At 39.9% G+C, this 26,161-nt stretch overlaps 1 protein-coding gene across 3 annotated transcripts; it reads right to left on the bottom strand.

Annotated features, from left to right (window-relative positions):
• Nucleotides 1-26,161, bottom strand: pla2g6 (phospholipase A2, group VI (cytosolic, calcium-independent)). 3 transcript variants are annotated; one of them, XM_085276172.1, is made up of 20 exons: nt 26,141-26,161; nt 16,259-16,331; nt 15,468-15,682; nt 13,790-13,999; nt 12,571-12,751; nt 12,257-12,444; nt 11,907-12,003; nt 11,487-11,669; nt 10,070-10,178; nt 8,289-8,411; nt 7,609-7,699; nt 6,607-6,770; nt 6,376-6,526; nt 4,948-5,084; nt 4,582-4,659; nt 4,290-4,444; nt 4,134-4,185; nt 2,856-2,971; nt 2,576-2,649; nt 1-1,062 (listed from the first exon to the last, which is right to left on the bottom strand). In XM_085276172.1, exons 3-20 carry the CDS (start codon nt 15,674-15,676, stop codon nt 918-920), a joined length of 2,463 nt encoding a protein of 820 aa, XP_085132298.1. In that variant the 5' UTR covers nt 15,677-15,682; nt 16,259-16,331; nt 26,141-26,161; the 3' UTR covers nt 1-917. The 3 variants fall into 3 exon arrangements, with proteins under 3 accessions (XP_085132298.1, XP_085132299.1, XP_085132300.1); XM_085276173.1 differs by lacking the exon at nt 4,582-4,659; XM_085276174.1 differs by lacking the exon at nt 8,289-8,411.

The raw sequence follows: 26,161 nt of genomic DNA, 5'->3' as shown, positions 1-26,161 counted from the left end.
TTCGGTCAATATTAAGATATTTTATTCCCATACCATTTATACTTCAGGATTAAGCCAAATACAAAAAAATAAAAATACAAAATAATTTGTTCCTCCTGTCCGTGTTGTGCACATAGCAGCAGGGCGTCTGTTCCTTTATCTTTCACAGAGATGATTCATTCAAATACATCTTTCATGTCAGTTTTAAGATTTCATATTAATATCATATTTTATCAACAGACATGAGGCTAAATATTGCGTTTCAAGTCAGTATAAATAACTCAGAAAGGCATTAGATTACTACGGAAGGAAGAAAAGGTACAAATGTGGGTCCCACACATAAGGCAGAACTGGTTCAACATCACCACCATCTCAGCTGCACCTGAGAATACTGCTGATGCTCTGGTGGCAATTCAGGGTCCCTTTTATCACACAGCTTAATGGAAAAATTCAATGACTCGGGTGTATTTGTAAGTGTGTGTCAGAAGTGAATGTGATGAACAAGTGAGGAAAAAAGGGGAAGGAAACACTCCAGATTTACCTCAACAAATCCAGAGGTAGATTGACCCACAGTGTAGGGGGAAGTGGAAACTTACATGACACTGTAACAGTCAGTTTACATTTCCTCAGTACAACTTCAACTTCTTCATTGGTTCATATGTTAGAAGTAAACCTGATCAACCACAACAGGATCAGTGCTAAGGTCACATGATGCTACATAAAACACCTTTAAACAGGCTTTAGTAGGTCAGCTGTTTCCTGGGTTAGCTTTCCACATATTTAATACGTTTGTACTCATACTCAAACTGATTCATTCAGTTTGAACAGAGAGCACACCGACACACACATTACAGTTTTTAGTCAGACATACAGCTCAGTAATCTCACTGCTCCATTCAAACACTCTTCACAGCCTCCATTTGTGATGTTCTTGTGCTTTTAGTTGTTCAGTAGTAATTTTGCCAGAGACTGGAGGACCTCCCTCTTCTCATACAGATACATCTGGGTCTCCCACAGCATGTCCACCAGGGCTGCGTCGCTCACCTCATCCAGCATCACCTCCTGAGATAGTTGGGGACTCAATCTGCACACAATGCAACGGACACAGTGATTAATAAACAAAATAATGATAACTAACTGTGCAGAGAGACATGCTAAAGATAGTAAAGAAAGACTAAATGCAAAAAAAGGGATAAATAAAAACAACAGGAAAAATCACCATTGCTGCTGAAGAGCTTTTGGAGCTACGTTCATGCTTCTTTTCCACTGTAGGCTTGCTTACAAGACAATGCTGAACCACATGGTACAACAGAAAAAGAGTGTGTGTGCTAAACTGATCGACTGCAGTGTAAACCTGTTATTTGGTACTTTATGAGTTTCTAACAGAAGTGAAACTACAGCATTTGGTCTCAGGTTCTCACGTGAGTACAGCGAAAAAGACGAGATGCAACATAACCTCATGACCTTGTGACACTTTACGGTCCTTTTTAATCACACAATTTAACGGAAACACTGACATCAAAATTTATATGTATGAACTGATATCATATTTATAAACACAAACATCTACCTATTTAATGATGCACACGGTTCTCTGTAGGGACCAGTTCTATTTATATTCTACATGCTCCTCTTAGGCAGGCATATTATACATACTTCTATTGCTATTTAAATGATGTGCGCCTTTATCTATCCATGAAGCTAAAAGACACAGCAGTTAGTTCCACAGTGCCTCTTTTACCTCCTCTTCCTCCTCCTCCCCCTCAACAGCAAAAAGCCGCCCCTCTCCCTGAGCCTGGAGATTTCTTCCTGTTAAAAGGGAGTTTTTTCTTCCCACTGTCAGCAGTGGTTGTTCATAGGGAGTCATAAGATTGTTGTGGTTTATTATCTATTACTGTAAAGTAATTTACCTTATAATATAAAGTGCCTTGATGTGGCTTGTGATTTGATGCTATATAAATAAAACTTAATTAAAACCAAACTGAATTGAAATGTCATAACTACATCCATGAAAGTAATTTATAATGTGACAAAACTGCAGTCATGTCATATATAGGTTGGTGATAAATGTCCTACTTCTAGATAACTGACATGCGGCAGATTTGATCACTGTGACAGTTCACATGAAATGTACGTGTGAATCAGTTTATACAACTGTCTGCATTTAATCAATAGTTATTATTAATCTCTGGCTCTCTTCCACAGCATGTCTTTGTTCGGTCTCATCCACTCAGCCCCTATGTGAGTTTGATTTTAGTGCAGGTTTCTTTCTGCTTGCTCATAGAGGGGTCATATGATTGCTGGACTTTCCTCTATTTTCTGTATTATTGTAGGGTCTTTACCTTACAATATAAAGTCAAATCACAACTGTTGTTGTGATTTGTCACCATTTGAATAAAACTGAATGAAATTGAAGTAAACACTCAGTCTTACAGGAACTCCTTTTAAACCCCTGCAGATGAAGCGTCTGGGAATAAGAAACAACTACAAGCATTCTAAGATAAATGGATGAGAGCAAGTTGGTACAAATACAGAGAGGCTGAGAAAAGAGGATGCATTAAAAAAGAAGCAAAACTAACACGTGTGTCGTTTCTGACCTGTGGTAAATGGTGTCGATCATTTCACACCACGCTCTGGCCCTGTCCACTGCACAGCCATCAGAGTCTGTACACTGTGCAGTGAGAGAGACGTATTTATAATGAGCAAGAAAAACATGCTTTAACAAATGTTTTTGTTATTAGAACACCAATACATGCACAAATGTCAAATGGAATAAACACAAATAACAGATTAAATAAAAATAAGTAATCAGGGCACATTACAGCAATGGCCAGAGTTAACCACTCACAGACATAAACTGAAAAATGATGCACTCACACAGTCCACCAGCATTTTGCCCAGCTCTTTTGCTCCTACAAAGGACTTGGCCAGCTCCAGTGGGTTGGAGGGTCGGAACACATCCACAGAGCTCACCACCACCTGAGGAGGTTTACCTGGAGACACACAGGAGCACGCGTACAAAATGATAAAGGGGAGGGAGACTTCAAATAGAGACACTGAACTCCAGCTAGTTATTCACAATGTGATAGGTATGCATTCCTGTGTAGCTCTGATACAACTGATATATACACCCACTGGCCACTTAATTAAGTACACCTGTTCAACTGCATGTTAACACAAATATCTAAATCAGTCAAACACATGGCAGCGATTCAGTGCATTTAGACATGATCAAGATGAACTGCTGAAAATCAAACTGAGCATCAGAATGAGGAACAAACTTTATTTGAGCGACACAGATGTTGGTGCCAGACAGGCTGCTCTGAGCATTTCAGAAGCTGTTGATCTGCTGGGATTTTCCCACAAAACCGTCTCTAAGGTTTACGAGAGAATGGTCAACTTAGTATCAACTAAGGTAATTAAGAGCATTTCTAAACATAAAACATGTCAAACGCATGGGCTAAAGCAGCAGAAGACCACACCAGGTGTCCTTCTATCAGTTAAGAACAGCAAACTGAGGCTACAAGTCACCAAAAATTGACAACAGAAGATTAGAAAAACAGTACCTGGTCTGATAAGTTTCAAATTCTGCAGCAACATTTAGAGTGTTGGGTCAAAATGTGGCATAAAAAACACAAACGTCTGCACTGCTACTGGTCGTGCAATGGTTTCAAGGACACTTTCCCGGCACTCTTGGGCCCCTTAGTGCTAAATGACATCATTTAAACACCACAGTTACCCGACTATTGTTGCTGAGCGTGTCTATATTGTATGTCTATGTGGTCCTTTATCACCCCACTGTACCAATCTTTTGAAGGCTGTATCCAGCAAGATAATGTGCCATGTCTGGTTCCTTGAACATGACATCATTTATGTGCATCCAACCAATCTGCAGCAACTCTGTGATATCATGTCAATATGGACCCAAATCTCTGAGGAATCCTTTCATCACCTTGTTGAATTTGTGCCACACAGAATTAGGGCAGGTCTAAAAGCAAAACAGAGTCCAACCCAGTACTAGCGATATGTACCTAATAAAGTGGCCAGTGTGTGTGTATATATCAGTTTACTTTGCATTTAATGAATATTAAAGACACAGAAGAAGAGATATGACTCACATAATTTAACATTTTGACACACAATTACTTGGCTCACCTGTTCCAAGAGAGACCACTATACCCAGCTTCTTTAAGTCCTTCTCACGGCCCTAAGAGACACACGTGCAGAGAAGAAGTCACGAACAAATCCATGTGGCTTAACGTCCATTAAGTGCATAAAGGAAGGAAAGTGAATAGAGCTCCGGTTGCCTACCTCTGCTTTTAAGGCCTTATTGTACTGATGGACTTCTGTCATGGCATCTAGTGTCGGGTTATTGGCCAGCAGCCCTCCATCCAGAAAGCGCCCCATTGGTCGGAAGTAGGTGGGAGCAGCGCCGCTGGAGCGAGCAGCTCGCCATACAAGTTGTTCTGATATGAACACAAGGATATAAGTAAGAAAGTCATGCATAGTAAATGCAATTACACTGTTCTGAGTTCATAATTATCACTTCCTGTCTGTCTTTTTCACGACTTTCCAGGACTTGGTCCTGTACGCATACACACACCTTCATCTGTCACCTTCCTTATCTTTCTGGGTGGCTCTTCTGTGTATCCTACTATCAACATATCTTCATCCTCCCAGCCTGTAACAACAACACGGCTGGGACTCACACACAACACAGGACACGACTCCTTCATGAACAGCACACACAGTCTCAGTTTCAGTGTTGTGTTCAAACACAGGCTTAGTTTTCAGCTTTTCTTGCCTCAGTGAAGTGAAAGTAGATAACCCTCACATTAAAATATGAGCTCTGAAAATTCCTTTGGTGCCATCCAGTGGTATGTTCAGAGCACTTCATTATCCCATTTAATACATTTGACATTTGAGGGCTGGTGCTGTAGCTGACAAACACAGGTGATATCTGACGTGCCTTGTGGGATGGTGAGAGGCTTGAATGTGGCAGTGGTGGTGTATGGGGCCTCTCTGGAGACGGATGGAGGGTCATAGTTCCTGAATATATGAAGCTCGCCTGGATGTCTGTCTGCCAGAACACTGGTCACCATTACCCTGTAAAGAAAGAAAGAAGTGAAAGGATGTTTGCCTGTTCTCCTTAAACACCTGAAAATTTGAACAGCAGCATTTCAACCAAATTACAAAAATATTTTTAAAACCAATCTGGCTTCAGCTGTATTATTTTAGTGTTAAGAGAGCCATGCTACACATATCTAAGCAAGTCAGTACCTTTTCTTAATTCTCAGGAACTGAACCTCGGAAAAAAATTAGGTGACTCAATTTAACACATCAGGGTAAAACCAGCTCAAAGTTTTAAAAACTGACCAATCACAGCAAAAGAGTGGGATATTTAAAGCTTTTATATGACACTGTTCGCACCAGCAGAAACTGAGGCGACTAAATTCTTAGTCGAGTAAATAAGGAAAAATCTTTGGCTAATTGATTAGTATAAAACCTAAGAAACACTGAGGTCTGAACAATGACAGACTTAAAGGAAGATTAAGGCTGCATTAACAAATTTCTGGTGCTTAACTATAGCAATGGAAAAGCTGCAGCGCCATCTTGTGGCAGATGGCTGCATAACATTTAGAACGCAACAATTTGTCATTCTCTCTGTAAGCGTGACAGGTCGAAAAGTTATGAATGAATTATAATAAAACTTTGTAGGAGTGTAGAGTGGGTTCATGTTAATCACATTTGACCTCTGACCTCACCTTCAATGTAAAACTCAAGGTTAAAGTGATAATAATTCTATTTAGAGCTATTTATAACTGTTTATTACCGCCATTGTCAGTATTGACAACATATAGTTATATAGGGAATGGTATATGGGGATTGTAAATATCATGTTACTGTCTCTGACTTCTTCTTCGAGGTCAGATAAATTCAAACTTTCATAAAATGTCAATTTTCTTAAAATGGTGTTTAAAATTCTGCTGCCTTCGTTTATATTGGCATTACTTAGGAAATGATTCTGTTATATGGGGATTCTAAATATCACACTATAGTTACCATTTAAATATCATGTCACATTTGACCTCTGACCTCACTTTTACGTATCACATCTGCCTTTGTTTCACACGATGATGAATGAGCTGCTAGTTGGTTAGAAATAAACTGCATTATAATATTATATAATAAGCTCAAGTTATTTCAGTTATTTACAAATCAATACCTATTATCTATTGCCTGCTTGTACACAATGTTTTAATAGAAGATACATTACTCTTTGCTTAAAAGTAAATGCTGCCCAGATGACGAGCAGCTTGGGCAGAGGTCTGCAATTCTTTTGAATTTTAGCTTTTTTTTGGCATTTTTCTGCCTATTATCACATTCAGATATCTACCTGGGGAACTTTATGTCAGTCATCTTGGTGTTTTCTCCAAACTCTGTTTTTAGGAAGTCCTCTAGCGGTGCTGATTCATAGGGTCTTGATCCTTTGAACACCTGCTCCTTCATCCTAAAGTACAGGCAGCGCAGGTACTCCATGGATTTACCTACACATAGAAGAAGTGTCATTGTTGTTCTGATGCTATGTGATGAAAACCCAGCACTGGAAAAGAGAACACAAACACACCGTGGATTATAGCCAGAGCCAGGATGCCTCCCGTGCTCGTGCCAGCTACCCAGTCGAAGAGCTCTCTGGTGGGTCTGCCCGCCTCCTTCTCCAGAGCGATCAGCATCTGGATCAGCACCAGGCCTTTAATACCGCCACCATCAAGACACAGCAGACTGTCCATCCTGTCGGATGGCCAAGACCAATATGATGAATTTTATCCAGCCAATCACTTGCATATCCAACTTTTTAGATCCTCTGGAACAGAGCAGAATCCTCGAAACAGAGTTTACTGAAAAGAGTCATGTGACCAGCAAAACCAAACATCACAACACAGAGAACAGCAAAATAAAACAAAGCAAAGTAAAGTAAACCTGGAGAGAAAGGCCTTAAACGCATGCAGGTCAAAGCCCACAAATGGTAAAGAAATCAAGGAGGGCAGAGGCTTTCAATGCATACTGAACAATGGCATTACTACACTGTGAAACCTATTATTGTGCAGCACAGAACAGCAGAAGTGCTTTGACCCTGGATTCTTTCTAAAAGTGAGCTGTGGGTGTATCAGTTATACACTTTACAATAATATGAATTATTAATATTACATTTGTATTAAAGTGGTTTTAGAAACACTTTCATGGTGAGTTTATGGCCACAGTCACATTGTCAGTGTGCATGTGTATCTCAATCTGAACACAATATGATTATTTTATAAATGATGGTCCCACTTAGAGTTAAATAGACAGTATAGATAAAGCAGAGTATGATTTAGGATGAAGTATGAGGAATATCACATCCACCTGTTACCGTCACATCCACTTTGAAAAAAAGACACATAGTTACTGTGGTGTCGGTAAATATGTGTCATTGTTACAGCACAGTAACTATACAGAACTATGATAACTGTAGGTAAAGTCACAACGGCCATGTCTGTCTTATATATTCAGTGTTTGCCTACAACCTTCTGTGTGTGCTTTGATTATGGGTAAGTAGTAGCAATAAAGGCGCGTGATATGTTATACTCACTTTCTCGTTTCCATTTGGGGGCCGTCTATTTCAGATATGCCTCTGCTCATTGCACCCACTGCAGCCCCCACATACAAGATGTCCTCAAATCCTAAAAGCCAATCACAACAGCTGTTGGTACAGGAGCAAAACATGACATCACATTTGTGCATAAACTAAACTAAACTAGGAAAAAACGGGGTCGGTTCGATCCCCGGGCTCTCTGTCCTGGTCGTTGTGTCCTTGGGCAAGACACTTTACCCTACCGCCTACTGGTGTTGGCCAGAGGGGCCGATGGCACGATATGGCAGCCTCGCTTCTGTCAGTCTGCCCCAGGGCAGCTGTGGCTACAACCGTAGCTTGCCTCCACCAGTGTGTGAATGTGAGAGTGACTGAATAGTGGCATTGTAAAGTGCTTTGGGTGCCTTGAAAAGCGCTATATAAATCCAATCCATTATTATTATTATTTTAACTTAAATATGAAGGAACACTTGAATCCAGCTCTTACATTACGTTTACAGCGATTTAAGATTATACTAAATTTGATCATTAAATATATAATACAGAAAGAATGATCTATAGCTAAGAAAAGTAAGGGTAAAAAATTGACTGACAACACAAACTCGAATATTTGAAGTGACAGAAAAATGGAAATGGAGAAGCATGAGGGAGGAGCAGGGGTGAGGGGGTGGTGGTGTTACCTATGCCTTGAGGCTTGACCTTCTTGGAGATGGGAGGAGGAGGAGGACTGCCGGGGGAGGGAGGGAGGCAACGCTGTACTCCTACACTACACAGCAAGTCCAGCAGTATCTTTCTATTAGGACCTTTCATGTTAACACACAAACACACACACAGAGCAGCAGCCAACAAGTTAGACGTGCACACACGCCACAAAGATGAGAGACGGAGAGAGATGAAAGGAAGAGAGAAAGCAAGAACATAAGCAAGCTGTTAGCAATTATCATGCATTTTCAAAATCAGTAAGTCAATACAAACTTAGTTTACTCCCATTTCTTCTTTGTGAATGGTTTCCTGCACTGTCTATGTATTTGAAAGCAAACATCCATTAGCTGGCTCAATTTAGCCGTAACATGCTCTGAGCTTTTCTAAGAAATCAAAGTGAAATTTTAAATCTTTGTCTTTGTCTCCAGCTTTCTGCCAAAAAAGAAAGTGATCAGAAAAATAACAGTAAACAGCTGCATATATCAACAGAAAGAAATTAGAAACTGTTTTTATTTCCTGTGGGATGACTAAGGCTACGTTCACACTGCAGGCAAAACCGCATCAAATCTGACTTTTTTGACCTTGTGCGACCCATATCAGATCATGGTATGACAGTGTGAACGGCACAAGTCAGATATTTTCAAATCCGATCTGGGTCACTTTCGTATGTGGTACTGAATCCGATACATATACGATGTTTTAGAAAGCGACTGCTGTTTGAATGGTCATGTCGCATTAAATCCGTCTTTTACGTCACTGACACAAGACAGACAACAATTATCAGCGCCGGAGAAGACATCGCGAACACTTCCCGGCCATCCAGTGTAGATGTCAGTGAAACTGTTGGGAAGACAACGTTGGAGAAACGTGAACATTTTATTTGTACTGTATAATCTGCAGATTATCTGCAACTAGCCTTTGAAGCACCGCTCCTCTCTAAAACAGCAATAAGGATAATTATTAGGCCATATGTAAATAAAAAAATAACTTTATAACTTAAAGCAAAATTGGAAAACGTAAAGTCCGAAACAAGTCTTTATATTAAAGGCCATCAGTCAAACAATACTGTTTGGTCTAAACAGAGCGCGTTGTGTGTGACGTCTTCTTTTGCGCATGCGGGCCGCAAAAGAAACTAGAGCGCGTTTGCTGTCGCATTTTATTTGTAGTGTGAACAAGCAGACAAAAAAAATCGGATTTGATCAAAAAATCGGAATTGAGCATTAAGACCTGCAGTGTGAACGTAGCCTTAGAGTTAGTGAGTTTATTTGTATGCTCTTTTCCATTTTCTGCTTCTGTGGACCAAAATCTAACCTAATCTAATCGGATATTTCACTAAAAGGCAGTAAGGCCAAGATGCTGCAATACTGCATACTGCAAAAAAAAAAAAAAAAAAGCATGATCACAAAGTTTAACTGACTATAAGCAATAACTAATATTTTTTCATTGCTTCATAGTGATAAAGCAATATATCTGTAACAGGAAGTGTTATCATATCATATAATATTAATACATAATGGGATAAAGTGGCAGATTATAAAACCCTTAATTACAGCTCCAACACAACATGCAGACTAATATCATCCACAGTGGACACATGCTTTCAAATCAGACTACATGAGATCAAACAGGGTTGTTAGGTCAGGCACATTAACTCCTAATTTCACTGTTAACACCACCAGTCCAAGCTCAGACTTCTATGTTCTTTATATGTTTAAATGTTTCGCTTTAACCCCCCATCTCACTCTCTCTCTCTCATTACCTTTGCTGGTGCGTGCAGCGATGAGTCCAGGTGTCTCGCCCAAATCATTGTGAATCTCCACATCTGCACCAAACACTATTAGAGCTTTGATCAACTCTATGTGGTCCATCTGAGCAGTCACAACAAATGAGAAGAGGTTTTTTTTAAGGATATGGAACAAAGGATAAAACAAAAAAATACAACCTCAATTCCAAACAAATTGGGATGCTGGGTAAGAAGTAAATAAAAACAGAATTTCTGAGTTTCTCAGAGGTGAAGATGGCCAGAAGTTCCCTAATATGGAAAAAATGTGTTTATAGAGGAAATCACTGATTGGGCTCAAGAAGACTTCCAGAAGTTTTTGTTGAAACTATTACATCTGGAAAGGTTCCACGAATGCTGGAAGGTGCTAGCAGGTTTTAGAGCAACATACGCTTCCCTTCAACAAGGCAATACTAAACCACATACTGCAATTATTACAACAGCATGACTTTGTAGGAGAAGAGTCCGCTGAGCTGGCCTGCCTGCAGTCTGCAGGACTGTTGAGCAGCTAGAATCCTAAATCAGACAACAGTTAGACGTCCAGCAACTGGTCTCCTGAGTTTTACGTACTGCTGTCAAAACAAGAGGGGCTGCTACTCAGTGATGTCGCAACAGTTTTTAAGATGTGTTGCTGCCATTAAATTCAAAATAAGCAAATGTTTTTCTTAAGCTGGCACATTTTCACAGTTTAAACATTTAAAACATAAATTGTCTCACTGTTCTATTTTGAGTAAAATATGATTATCAGATTTGCGAATCATTACATTTTGTAGTTAGTTACATTTCACACAGCATTGAAGGTTTTTTGCAGTTGTATTTGAACAATCAGTACTTGTTGCAATAGCTTAGCTGGGTTTGTACCCCCATTGTGAAAAACCTCAGTTATGCAGCTCACATTAAAATAATACATATTTTTTAAAATGGAAACACTGTGGCAATTCAGACAGCATTTCTCTAACCATACATTTATGCAGTGCTTTATGCTATACGCACTATTAACCTCACATGGCCAATTTACAATCACCAACTAAGCTACAATGCACATCTTTGGTCTGTGGGAGGAAAGCACAGGGAGAATATGTAAGCTCCAGATACAAAGCACCAGCCTGCCAGGACATTTGAACCAGGAATCGTCTTGCTGTGAGGCGGCAGTGCTAACCATGTGCCCACAAACAAACATTTGATGTTGAATAAGAACTCATCAAAACAGACTGGAAAGAGATTTTGCAGTGTGAACACGCTGGCTGTAACACAGAGCATGACCTCAGTTTTCTTTATGAGTATTGCAATCTGATTTCAAAGGTGCTGCGTTCTACAACTCCCGTAATCTCACAATGTCTTGCAAAGTAACCTTTCTCTTTTCTCCTCATGAACATTTTGCAGATCGTATACACACCTTCATGGCTAAGTGCAGAGCTGTGTTTCCATCCTGGCCCCTCAGGTTGGCATTCGCTCCGTGGGTGAGCAACACCATAGCCGCCTCAAAGCGACCCTTCTTGGTCAAAATGTGCAGAGCGCTCTCTCCGGTCTTACTGAGGTAGTTCACTTCACAGCCACACTCTAACAGCATGCGACACATCTATCACCCAGACATGAAGACAGAAAGAAACATGAAGTCAAGTCTCTAGCTCCGTGTTAATCCCTCGCAGATGTGCTGATTTGAGAGACCAGAGGACGCACAGCCATCACTGGCAGGCGGCTAGATTTACTCAGGATTAAACTCAGTGTGAATTTCTCAGGATGTTTGCAAGAGTAATGCCAAAACTAAACAAACCATTATGAATTTTTACACAGCACACGACGTAGTGTTTCTAACCTCAGCAGTTTTAGCCCAGTGGAGAGGCGTCCCTCCATACAAAGAGTCCTCTGCCTGGAGCTGGTTTGGATCTGCTTTGAGGATCTCCTCCACACAACTAACAGATGAACACGAAATTAAAACAAGAATATTAAATATGTACTACATTCTTTATTATAGTGTAGAGAAGTCACATATTACAGACAGACAGACAGACAGACAACTTCTAGAGAACCGGTAAAAAAGGAGAACCAGAGAAGCTGTTCCCATTTTCAGTGTTCTTTAGTATCGTGCAGTAAAACACAGACGCACAATCGGCCAATTTTGCTCATCTATAGACACAAAAATAACTCATTGTTCCTCCCACTCACCCCTTCTCGCTGTATTTCATGGCGCTGTGGATGGGGTAACCTGTACCGCCAATGATGTCACACTTGGCCCCACCTCCTAACAGGGCCTTGACAGCCTCCACTCGGCCTGTACGGCAGGCCACATGGAGCGGCGTCTCTCCGTTCTTGTTGAGTTCGTCCACACCAGAGCATAACCGCGAGCAAAGGACCTGGATGATGAGAGAAAGGTGAGAACGAAAACAGCAGGAAAAGTGGAGAGAGGGAGAAATCATTTTAATGTGCACTTTAGAGGGTCTGAGGTCTGACTCTACCATCTTGCTTTAGCTGAGGCTCACCTGGATGATTACCGTAGAATCCTGCTTGGCAGCGTAGTGGATCGGTGTCTCTCCGTTTTGGTCTTTGATGTCAGTGCGAGCTTGGCTTTCTTCCAAAAGCTCCTTCACACATGTGGCGTCAGCTCGCCCACATGCCAGATGCAGCGGCGTCTGGCCTGATGCGTCCCGAGCATTGATCTGACTGGAGATGCAAAGATTTTGAGCTGATGTTGTGGGAGCTCTGCACCATGAAGCACCGCAGAGGCTTTCTGTGTGCTTTAGTCAACAAACTTTCCTAAGCTTCTTTTTATTTCCTAAATTCTTCAGCTATATGTTTTCAAGTCATATCAGTAAAGCATGAGAGCTGGGGAGAGGGGGGGTTGTTGTTTTGTTTTTTAAGCAGACTTGTGTTATTATTGCTTTGGTCAAGGAAGGACTGCCTTTTCCTGTTTTTCCTCAGCAACTCATTTCACTTCGGATTTCCTTATTATGTTATTCTCGTATCCAGACCGTGTCCGTCCATTCTCTCTGCCGCTTATCCTTTTCAGGGTCGCGGGGGCGCTGGAGCCTATCCCAGCTGTCTTAGGGCAAGAGGCAGGGTACGCCCTGGACAGGTTGCCAGTCTGTCACAGGGCTAACACAGGCACACTGACAACCATTCGCACTCACATTCACACCTACTCTCCAGATCGTGTCTTTTAAGTTAAACTTCCCAGCAACGCTACTTGTAGAGGATGGTTTTCAGGCTGAATCAGAGACTTTTTTTGTGAAACTGTTAGAACTAAATATCCACTAATAGACTAACTGAATCAAGTAGCTTTCAATTTTACCTCAAAATTACTCAAAAGTCACATTTTTTATTAATAAGACAGAAACTTTTGCCAATAAGGGAGCAATTTAAAAAATGCACAAGAAAATGAGTGAAAAAATAAATGACTTGTATCTAATGAGCTATAAGCTTCGATAATACCATAAGTGCTTTGAGGCAACATTTCTATAAACCAATTAAATAATCAATACCATCTGTTGCACTGGATTCATTTAGCTGGCACAGACTTCCTGACTAATGAGTTACATCTCTCTTCATTCGGCATTATTCATCCACCCATCAATCAATACCATAAACACGAAGATGCAACTGTGAGACGTACTGCTGTCTGATATTTCACTCACTAAAAGGCCAATAAATACAAAATAATCACAGAAACCCAAAAAAGAATATCAATTTGGCTTATCTTACCTCTGCACATAGTTATGTTTGAGACACTCTCTCAGGCCTGTTTCAACAGCAATGTGGGCAGAGCTCCAGTCTGGGTGAGCACGGATGCAGTCCACGATTGGCTGTGTCGACTCACACTTCAGAAGAAGCGTTTCATAGAAAGGTCGAAGTTTGAGGGCGTACTGTGGGAACCAGTTCATGGCATCTTCCTCTGACACCACCTGAAACAGCCTGCAGGCAATGCAATGATTACAAGAAGAGGAAATGTGGATAGATTACCAAAAGTTCTGCTAATGTGGTACCAATGAACTAGTAGATAAAGAATAAATAATAATATTTCTCCTCTGCTAAGAAAAACAATTCAAAAAAGCTTCAAGCATTAGTGTTTAAGACGTTTATTCCTTTTATTTCTTTGCTGCTTTAGCTTCCAAAAGTTCCTTTTAATGTTTTTTTACATACTATACATAAATAATATTTTACTTTTGCTTTCAACATATCCACAATCAATCCTTTGCTTGTGTCTCAAACCATCTCAAACCTCACCTCTAGTTTCTCTCCAAACCACTCAACCTTAGCTGTCTCTCTGATACACTCATCTCTAATCCTGTCCCTCCTGGTTACTCCCAACAAGGATCTGGTTTGCGCTAGTAAACTAATAATATTTGACATGTCTGGTATCAGCTGAGGCCAATGCTAAGACCTTCTTTCTATCTTTCTTCAAACCTGCCTTTCAGATCTGTAGCCAAGCAGCAACATCCCGAGCTGAAAAGTTATGCCAGCGCAGATCTGCCAAACTCTGCAGCTCCCGGAGTGGCAATATGAGGCCAACTCCAAAAGCAGGTCAACTCCCTTATAAGCTCATGGACAACTTTAACAGCAGAAAGAAATAAACATGTTTACAGCTGGGTACATCAAATGCTTTGGTTTCTATGACTAATCCTTTTCACGACAACTGTTCAAGTTAAAGTGAAGACTTGTTAAGGGTTAAAGTTAGGGGTAAGGCTACCCTGATTGTCAATTGTGACAACACAGGAGATCTCCTGACCTCTGCTCATAGGAATAACAAACCTGGACCTCTCAGCTTGTTTGTGTTCTTTGATACTTTAGGGGCATTTGTAATGGAATTACCTGACAGGACCTATATGCTTTTTGTAGTGGTAACAGATTGTCCAGATAATCCCGACTGATACTCTCTGCTTTCATTTTTATGACTGAAGTTGTAACATTTTACTTGAAATGTTACTTAGCACTAAATAGCAAATATACATGTACTTTACAGATGCAACTTCCCAAGCAAGATTGCTAGTACTAGTTTATAATTTAGTACTCCCTCCTTGTGTCTACATAAGGTCAACTCTGGTGCACAAAAACCAACAACATGCCTCCCAAAATGCTAACAGTGAAGGCTGAAAACAGGGTTTTGCAAAAAAAATGGATGATGTCATAGTTACTAGCATATCACATGATTGCTACAAAGCTTTATAGCTGATAAAATAAAAGGCATAGCCTTAGCTGCCTGTTTGAGTAATGGTGATGTAGGCTAAACCAGTAAACCAGTAAGATGACACAGGATGAAATGAGCAACTATGCTAATAAAAGCAACTAAAGGTGCAAAAGAAATGTTTTTGCAGCTGACACTGAACTTTCACACCCATGTCAGAGTCACACAGAACAGTGTATCTACGTGATCAACACAGACCTCAAAGCCACATTCGGTGTCTCTGGGCAGAGAAGGAGACAGTCCCATGACTGGCTGTACTTGTACAGAACTATGCGACCCTCCTCTTTTAATTTCACTTTCCCTCCTCCTCCATAGTCAGACAGCGGCACTTCTCGGACCCGGTAAGGGTTGGTGAAGAGGGTTGACACAGAGGAGACTGTGTCCAGCAGCCGCCCTAGGAACTGCATCGTTACCTGGGAAGACAAAGGGGAGGCTGAAACAAACTACAGCAGCCTGTAGTATTGCTGTCAACATTAATGAATGATTTATTCCACCCCAGGAGCGCATGTTACCACTGAACAGGAGCGACATGTGCAATATCTAAGAGATACATACATATAATACTTATTGTTTCTATTTTGTGGAAATACAAGTGAAGTAGCTTGCGGGTATAAATAAGCGCTATATTACAGTTATTATTAGGAACTGAGTGAAGGTTAGCCCACTCACCACTTCCTCTGACACTCCAACACCTGCTTTGTTGATATGAACACTGAGTATAAAAGAGGCTAGTTCTCGTTTGAATTATAAATAAGTGGCTCCATTTATGCTGCTCATTCACGAGTTTCAGCTTATCTACAATCAGCCAGACAAACTACCAAGGCTAAAAAGCCGCAGACGGCGAACACTGAGCGAAACACCCTAATCGTTCATGGTTTTTTTTAATCGCAAACTCATTTAGAGCACACAGAGTACAGTTAGTGGGCTACTTGTGAAGTGCGGCTAATCGCATTAAGCAGTAAAGACGCAGCCTGCTGCTGTCTGCTTACCTGCTAGCTGCTCTCTGTGCCGACTACCTGACTTCTGACACATACATCAACAACCGCCGCCCTGCAACCAACCCTGCAAAAGAATTTGATCGACGTGTGTTTAACCAATCACAGCTTAAGAACGTGAAGGAGCTTGGCAGAAAAGGCGGGGCAAAAATAAAGTCACACCAACAACGACACGACTTTTGACCGACCAATCAACGACATGTGAGGATTTCAACAGTATTATATAATTGACTTCAGGCACGTGAAGTAATTGTTTGCTTTAGAAATAAAAAAGCTAATTGTTTAAATTTAAATTGTGTTTCCACACAACTCTGGTCTGTCGAATTAATTCGATTAAAATACATTTCTTCCTATTTTTTTCCCCTTTTTCAATTTTTACCAGTCTTTATCCCTAAGTCCTTCTTTACAACCCTTGATTCTAGAATTTCCTCCTACGTTTGGAGGGTAAAAGACCTCAAGTAGCTAATATGCATTTACAGAAACCTAAGACTGAAGGGAGCCTGGCACTCCCTAGCTTCCGCGTTTGCTATTGGGCTGCCAATATTTGCTCCATGGCCTACTGGTTAAAATCTGGGAAGGTTGTGGGCCACACCACTTGGCTAGCAATGGAGTTTGACTCAACTCAGGGTATGTCTCTTGCCTCCTTTCTGGGTTCTTCTCTACCTTTGTCAATTGACAACTTCACATTCAGCACTTCCTCCGGGTGTGGGCTCAGTTCAGGATGCAGTTCAATCTCAAGAATTTCTCACTTCAAAATCCTATCTTATTAAATCACCTATTATTCCCTTAAGCTTTGGACAACTTGTTTTGGGTCTGGTTTAGAGCAGGTATTATTTACTTTAAAGATATCTTTATACACAACTAGACTAGCATTATTTGATCAGCTGTCAGCAAAATACACTCTTCCCAAAACTCAATTTTTTAGATATTTACAACTCAACATTTTTTGCAATCCAACCTCTCCAGTTTTCCAGAAGCTCCAGCTACTAAGTTACTGGACAAGCTCCTTAGTTTGCAACTATCAGGCAAAGGTATAATCTCCCGCATCTATAGCAAACTGTGCAGGATAACTTCAGCTCCCTTTGAAGGCCTTAAATCCACATGGGGGAAGGAGTTGGGTATATCTATGTCAGATGACGTTTGGGATTCAGTCCTCACTCTGGTAAATTCTATGTCACTCTGCACCCGCCACTCCCAATTCAACTCACACAACTCACAATTCAAAGTAGTTCATAGGGCCCACTTGTCTAAATACAAATCAGCTAAGATTTATCCTGGCTCTATCCCTCGCTGTAACAGCTGCGGGTCTGATGATGCCAATCTAACCCACATGCTTTGCTTTGGACCTGCCCTGACTTGGTAAATTTTTGGGAGGCGGTTTTCTACACTCTGAACAAGGCTACTGACCTGAAACTGGCTCTCAACCCCCTACTTGCTCTCTTTGGTACAGTGGGTGAGGATGATAAGTATATCACTGGGGCAAAACGTTGGGTGCTGTCCTTTGACTAACAGAATTGCTCATCCCACAGAGGTCTGATGACCTACCACTCTATAGGTTTTACTGTGTTAATGTAAATGTGAAGCTCAGCTAATTTCTGTGTGGTTTGCAAAGCTAGGTTTTCTTGGAATCAATCGCTCCTCCGTTTTTCCGTTTTGTTCCAACGTGAGAAGTTCTGTTTTGTATTCAGTGTAACCAGTTTTTATGTTTCCCTTGGGTTTTTTTTTCTTTTTTGTTAACTGTATCCACAATTGCTCAATAAAAATATTTTGAGTAAAAAATTTTGTTTCCATTTTGTTCATTTTTCTCAACAAGGCTCCCTTAAAGGCAAGACGACAGACTGATGTAAAGGAAAGTTTAGCTTGAACATAAGCTACCAAATAACAGTCATGTGGTATAAAACTGTTATTATTATTATCATTATTAAGCAGTTTTAGTTGTCAGCAAGTCCTTGGTTCAAACGCTATTGTAAAACATACCCCACAAGAAGCTTAAGAGTACCATGACTGTGTCATAAAATGTGAACCTCTCTTTGGCTTTCAGTAAGCTTCAAAACAGCATGTTTATCACACCAGTGACCTGTTCTTATTGTTTGTTTTTCCTTCCAGAAAAACCTGACATTCACACCAGCCTCCAGCATATATCGCCTTTGTTTTTGAATCCTCGTGACATTTTGGCTTTTGCCATCTTTGTTTTGTTTTGTTTTTTTCTATGAGAGATATGATCATGTTTGAAGAAGAGTTTAGAGTTTTCGATATTTACACTTAAACCGTGCTTATAACAGGGTGTACTTATCAGACGAGTTAAAGTGAAAGCCCTGAGTCTTTCAGTACAATAACAAGCTGAATGAATTGTGACAAAGTCAGCTTTGTCCCTCCCTTAACAACACTCCTTCAATTACACAATACTTAAAGCCTGAACACAAACCAGTCACATATACATTGCACACAAAAAAAATTAAAAAAAGTTAAGGGAGCATGTGATTATCACATTATAACAGCAACTCAGTTAAGTTTCGGGGATATCAGTCAATCCTCTCAGGAATAACAAGCCATTGAGAGGCAACAACAAGGCATAGATCATTGCCCTGCCCTTATCTTTCCTGACTGATCTTTCTCTACTTTTGTTTTTTGTTAGTGTCCTTGTTACTGCTGGTAGAACAACGGCACATTCAGGTTGCACAGGTAGCGCAGCTCCCATTTTAGGATGGCCTATCTATACGTGCCACTACAAGAAGGTTTGCTGGGTCTCCATAGTCTTAATAGTGTAGATGAGATCCCATTAGGCATGAGGAGAGCTGGATCAACCCACCAACGACACGGGTGTCTGCTCCTTTGCGCAAGGAGGAACAGGAAGAGTACTGCAAGAGTCTCCGGTGGGACACTCATGCATGTTTCCAAACTGTCAGATTTAGATTCCTTGAGGGTCTCACAAGGTCACAACATCCTTTAGTTTTGACCTTCCGGTTCTATATAAGCGGAGTTCAACAGATGGGTTGAGTCTCCTTATATTGTGCTCATTTACAAAGACTCATTCAGACTGATGGCAATATGTTGGCAATTTGTTTGCATTTATAACTTTGACAACAATCATTTGCAAGACTTCAGCAATCCCTCTTAGAGTGATTACAGTCAATCCAAGTCAGACTGCACTGTTTGCAGAGAGGTCGCCACCTATCAGGTGACCTGTGCAATCCTCTTGTGATCCAAAGTGGCCGTGAAAGTGTAAACTTGTCAAGCTATGGGCAACCAGGTAATCACCACAAGTTGCAATCAGTGCAGAATAGAAAATACAAAATAATACAATACAATCACCAATCATACAGTCTTTTTTTTTTTGTGTAGATTCAAGAATGTTGCTGTGCTGTTTTTACTTATGTGACTGAGCCATTAGTTTGCACTGAATTGGGATGAAGCTTTATCAAGCTAAGTGTGTCCAGTGTTGGATGAGTTTTCGGTTAAGCCCGTTTAATGTGAGTTTGCTCAGCTAATGCTGGATGGATCATGTTGGATGATATGAGCACTCTTGTTCCTAGCATCCAGCAACTTTTTAAGTGATTTAATAAAATATCAGTATGTTTTGAGCCTGTATCAAAACAATCTTGCCATGCAAAATATTGCCATATATGGCAATATTTTGCATGGCAAGATCACTGCAACTCTTAGCAATCGTCATCAAATGAAACAGTGCTGGGAGTTTTCTTCAGATAAGTTGCTTGTTGACTTTGAACATTCACTCAGCACAAGTGTCAGTGTGCCATTTTCATCTCTGCCAGGTGACTTACAGAATGCTCTGGAAATGAACAAAAGTTTTACAGATGTGCATTTTCAGGATAAAGTGCTTCAGCGTGTGTCTGCTATATCTGTCAGCAGTGTCAAATATGAACTTGAGGATGTTTTTGTAGTTGGCCATGTACACACTGAAGCCAAACCTCAATTCTTTAAAATCAAGTATATTTTGAATGTTGATACTTGTTGGGTATTGTATGGGAAACTGTTACTTCCTTGCACTTATGAATGTCATTTCCATGCTTACCAAGTGGCAGTTGACAATGACTCGATCCTGTTCAATCCAGGAAATGAATTAGACTTTCAAGCTCTAGACACCTATTTAGTTGATGATAGGCTGTTTGTGTCCTTGAGGTATTCTGTGTGACATGATTGCAAGAACATTTTTGTGTGTGTGTGTGTGAGAGAGAGAGTTTGCTTGTGTCAAAATTGGGGACTTCTATCAGCTCACACACCAGTCAATCGGGGACACCTCTCCCTTTGGGGACCAAAACCACCGTCCCCAATTAGATTTACCTCTAACAACGTTCAGCATGTTCTAAAACATATTTTAATCCAAAAATCTCACCTGACCCCAAAAGTGACATTTTTTAGATTTTTTGTGTATGTGTATGACATTGCCCCCCAAAATTTTTGCAATCTGTGTATAACTCTATGTTGCCCCTAGTGGAAGTGTGTGAAATTGCAAGAATTTCCACTGTCCCCAAAAGTGACATTTCTTGGATTTTTTGTGTGTGTATTACCTCTCCCTAACCCTTATATTATTATAGTGTAAGATTTCTTTTAATATACTGATCTTTGTTGAAAATCTTATTCAACATTCTTTGGTTTTATATAAACAATGGTTTTATATAAACAAACATTTGTTCTCTTGACTAAATAATAGAAATCAGTAGACTATTTAGTAGATTATATTTTCAAAGGGTAAAGAAGACACTAGAAAATACAAAAGAGTCATATTTCACGTAATTATGATATAAATAGTTTTAATATTTTTTAAAGAATTATTTGGCATGATGTGAAGCAGATGCATGAAGTAATGGAGCACTTTAGGTTCATATTTGCTTTCTGAACTGCAGCTTGACATAAATTACTCTAAATTCTTGATACTTGTATTGCAACATATTTAAGATTAGGGATGGGTACCGGTGTCTGGTGCCATGATGGCACCGGTTCTGACATAAACGGTAGTAACCAGACCGAAAAGCAGCGCACATTTCGGTGCTTTATTTCGGTGCTTTTTTTTCCTGAGCTGTGATACACTTCTAGCCAATCATTTTACGTTTCCGAGGATAGTAGGCGGGGCCAGGTACGTACGTTCTTTTATGCAGAGCTACAGATTAAAAATGCCCAAGGCGAAGCGGTCAAAGTCTGGCTGTACTTCACAGCAAAATATGCAAACTCAGCAGCCTGCAACAAGTGCTTTAAGCTGATACTGTGATACTGTCAAAGGAGGTAACACCTCGAATCCGATGAAACACCTGGCGACGCATAGCGTTTTTTTTTAAAAGCCGAGAAATGCGCCGTATTTGATGGCAGCAGCAGCCGTTCTTCTCTGCGTGAGTAGCTTAATGTTGTTCGTGTGCAATTTACGTTGAGTAGGCTGACGTTATTACATTAATGCATGTAAGGTGAACTAGCAAACATCATCATAGCTACATGCGGCTGTCCTCTTGTTTGATGGCAGATACTCCCTTCACCCTGGCCAAAAAGGCTAAAATGACCAAAGAAAAAGTGGAAAACAGCTAAACATAGGTTTTTGGACAAAGTTTGTATTTTTTCCATTGTTTAAGCACTGCTTCCAGCTAAGAGTGATACCATATATGCCCCATAGCTGCAGAAAAGGCTAACATTGTTATCTTTTTACAAAAAACCAGCTGAATATGAGAGGTTTTTGGACCAATTTTGTGTTCTCCATTCTTTAAGCACCGGTTTGAGCACCGGCACCGTTTCAAAAGTACCGATTGGGCACCGGTATCGGATAAAACCTAAACGATACCCATCCCTATTTAAGATTTTTCTTGAATTTCTGTTAAATGGTGCAGGGATCCAAAATTTGGTGAAACAGCTGAGCTAAATTTAAATTTCAATGTTAATACCTTTTAGGCAGTATGTAAAATACTGCCTAAAAAGCATAAAAAGTCACAAGCATATGGCATAAAACTTAATTCTCACCGAAGTCTCTTTAAGAGCTGATCAAAAACTGTGTAAGACAATGGTCATTACATATGGATCATGACAGAAAAAAAATTATATCCTGGATACAAGCGGGAAAGATTAGCTTCTGTAGCATGGTTGACTGGGCCTTAGAGATATGTGCAGAGCTTGACTCAAGTTAAATTCAAAGTCAGCTTTATTGTGAAAACCCATATGTACAGATGATACACAGGAATTTTAAATTGTAATGCTCCCACGGTCTACAGTGTACAGTGAACAACTTAAAGATAAAAACAAAACAAAAGTCCTATGTACAACATAATACAATGAACACTAGTGTCATACAATCAGAGTGCTTTCGGGAAAGAGTTCGTGTGTGTGAGTGAGAGTGAAGAGGGACAGAGCAGGGACAGCCTAAAGGTTGGGGAGGTGAGGTAAGACCTCTATGTCACCATAGGCCTTGATCGCAGCGATGGAGGTGTGTGCAAGCAGCAGCATGTAGAGCAGCTTTAAAAGGTATGAAAAGTGATTAAAACCTTTTTAGTTTCTTATACCTGTATCTTAAGGGTTCTGCTGACAAGTTTCAGCATTTTCTGTTTGAATGTAAGAAAGTTATTTAGTAATAAATGCTAATACTGGTTTGCTAGATGTGCCCTTGATGATTTGGAAAAAAAAGCCTTGAGCTAATTAGCCCGAAAAAGCTAGCCACATATAAGTTACACATTCAGAGCTGTCTTGGATCAAACATCAAGGGATGTTTGAATGAACCAAACTCTCAATATTTTAGGGGATTTCATTTTTTTTAATGCTTTTATGATTCTAAAATAATAAATGATGTTTATTAGCATCCTTAAGTTTTTCATGTGCAAGCTGACAATGAGGATTATCTTGTTAATTAAGAGAGGCTAATAAAACGGAAAAAATAAATAAGCTTCATAAAGAGGAATATGTTATTTGTTTTATTTATTTATTATTCTGAAACAAAGAAACATAAATAAGCTGCAGGATTTTGAATGTCCCCATTTAGGTTAAAGTGCAGTGTATTTGTGTTAGAAACGTCCCCAAAAGTCATAAGTATATGGCATACTAGTGACTATAGTTGTATTTTTTTTTTTTTTTTTTTTTTTAAATGGTATCATGTCCCTATTTTCTGTATAAACCTACCCATGAAGTCAGAGAACAATTTATCAATGATTCCCACACTCAAGTAAGGGTTATGTTGTAAAATCCTTCATCATGTCTAAGATTTGAAAATATGGAACAAATACCAATCAGAATGAGGACTAAGATAAAGCAATCCATCCCCCAAATCATTACACATACCTAAACATATGCATATGTTTAATAATCAGAGTTCATTGTATTTACCAGTTCCCTAAGGAAAGTTTCCCATTGAATGTCCACATTTAGGTTAAAGCGGAGTGTATTTGTGTTAGAAACGTCCCCAAAAGTCACAAGCATATGGCATACTAATGACTAGTTGGATATGTTTTGGGATTTTTTTTCTAAAAATAGTATCATGTCCCTTTTTCAGTATAAATCTATCCATGAAGTCTGTAAACAATTTATCAATGATCCCCACACTCAAGCAAGGGTTATGTTAAAAAAAAAAAAAAAAAAAAAAAAAAAAACCTTCATTATGTCTAAAATTTAAAAATACGGAACAAATACCAATCAGAATGAGGACTAAGATAGAGAAATCCATCTGAAAAGTAGTTACACATACCTTAATATATGAAGATGTTTAATAATCCGAGTTCATTGTATTAACCAGTTCCCTAAGGAAAGTTTCCCATTGAATGTCCCCATTTAGGTTAAAGCGGAGTGTATGTGTTAGAAACGTCCCCAAAAGTCATAAATGGCCTGCATTTGTATAGCGCTTTTCTAGTCCATAGGACCCCAAAGCGCTTTACACTACATTCAGTCATTCACCCATTCACACACACACACACACACACACTGGCGATAGCAAGCTACATTGTAGCCACAGCTGCCCTGGGGCGCACTGACAGAGGCGAGGCTGCCGGACACAGGCGCCACCGGGCCCTCTGACCACCACCAGTAGGCAAACACGGGGTTAGTATCTTGCCCAAGGATATTTGACATGCAGCCAGGATGCAGCCTGGGATCGAACCACCTGCTCTGCCACCTGAGCTACAGCCACCCCTGTGGCTAAGCATATGGCATACTAATGACTATAGTTGGATATGCTTTGGGATTTTTTTAAAAGATGTTATCATGTCCCTTTTTTCTGTATCTACCTACCTATAAAGTCAACAAACAATTTATCAGTGATCAACCCACTCAAGGGTTATTGTTGTAAAATCCTTCATTATGTCTAAGACTTGAAAATATGGAACAAATACCAATCAGAATGAGGACTAAGCTAAAGCAATCCATCCCCCAAATCATTACACATACCTCAACATATGCATATGTTTAATAATCAGAGTTCATTGTATTTACCAGTTCCCTAAGGAAAGTTTCCCATTGAATGTTCCCATTTAGGTTAAAGCGGAGTGCATTTCTGTTAAATTTCCTCCTCAGCCTTGTTCCTGCTCTGGAAAGCAGCTGGGTCCTTTTTTTATTCCTGTCTCTCTTTAAATACTTATGTTTAATGTTCTTCTGTTTGAGAATTTTATTATTTCCTATAAATTTTTGTAATGACCAATGTCTCAGTTCGACTACACAGCAAACATTGGCACACGACTTGACACATGTAGAATTTATTTCATATTATACTAATGACAAAATATACTAATACGGTGGGATGCAAGAGTTTGGGAAACTTTGTTAATAGCCATTATTTTCCTTTATAAATCGTTGGTTGTTACAATAAAAAAATGTCAGTTAAATATATCATATAGGAGACAGTGATATTTCAGAAGTGAAAAGAAGTTTACTGGATTTACAAAAAGTGTGCAATAATTGTTTAAACAAAAATCAAGCAGGTACATAAATTTGGGCACCACAAAGTTTAGTTGTCATGAAATCAATATACTTAGCATCTTTATTTTCCTATTATATTGTTTTATTTATTTCTCCACAAAAAGTGACCCGACTGCAAAATGACAGTTGCTCATCCACTTTCCAGGGGTGGGGCCATCTGCTGTGACGCATTGAGAGAAGGAAGACAGGATAAAGACATGTTGTGGAAGAGAGCCAGAAATTAAAGTATGATTCACACACCTATTAGCACATAGTGAGTGAAGACAGTGACTGAAGAAGAAATAGTCAATGCATCATTGGAATCCCCCAGCGCCCTACGTCTATTGCAGCATAACTAAGGGAGGATTCAGGGTCACCTGATCCAGCCCTAACTATATGCTTTAGCAAAAAGGAAAGTTTGAAGCCTAATCTTGAAAGTAGAGAGTGTCTGTCTCCCGAATCCAAACTGGAAGCTGGTTCCACAGAAGAGGGGCCTGAAAACTGAAGGCTCTCCCTCCCATTCTACTTTTAAATACTCTAGGAACAACAAGTAGGCCTGCAGTGTGAGAGCAAATTGCGCTAATGGGGTGATCTAGTATTATAAGGTCATTAAGATAAGGCCTGATTATTTAAGAACTTGTGTGTGAGGAGCAGGATTTTGAACTCTGGATTTAACAGGAAGTCCATGAAGGGAAGCCAAAGCAGGAGAAATCTGCTCTCTCTTTCTAGTCCCTGTCAGTATTCGTGCTGCAGCATTTTGGATTAGCTGAAGGCTTTTCAGGGAGTTTTTAGGACTTCCTGATAATAATGAATTACAGTCATCCAGCCTGGAAGTAATAAATGCATGAACTCGTTTTTCAGCGTCATTCTGAGACTGTTATGAAATGGCTTTGTGCAGGCTGGAAAAGGACCCAAGGTGCAGACACTGAGGCAAAACTTGGACTCAAAACAGCTTTAATGCTAAACTCAAAAGTAACATAACTGGATATATCAAAACAAACTTACCTGGGCCAACTCACAGCATGG

Source organism: Mchenga conophoros, linkage group LG6, assembly GCF_057382185.1.
Source record: "Mchenga conophoros isolate Kocher_MC1m ecotype Shallow Benthic linkage group LG6, M_conophoros_male_GT1.1, whole genome shotgun sequence".
NCBI lineage: Eukaryota > Metazoa > Chordata > Actinopteri > Cichliformes > Cichlidae > Mchenga > Mchenga conophoros.
Note: the sequence above shows the minus strand (reverse complement) of the source record. Positions and strands in the feature narration are given on the sequence as shown.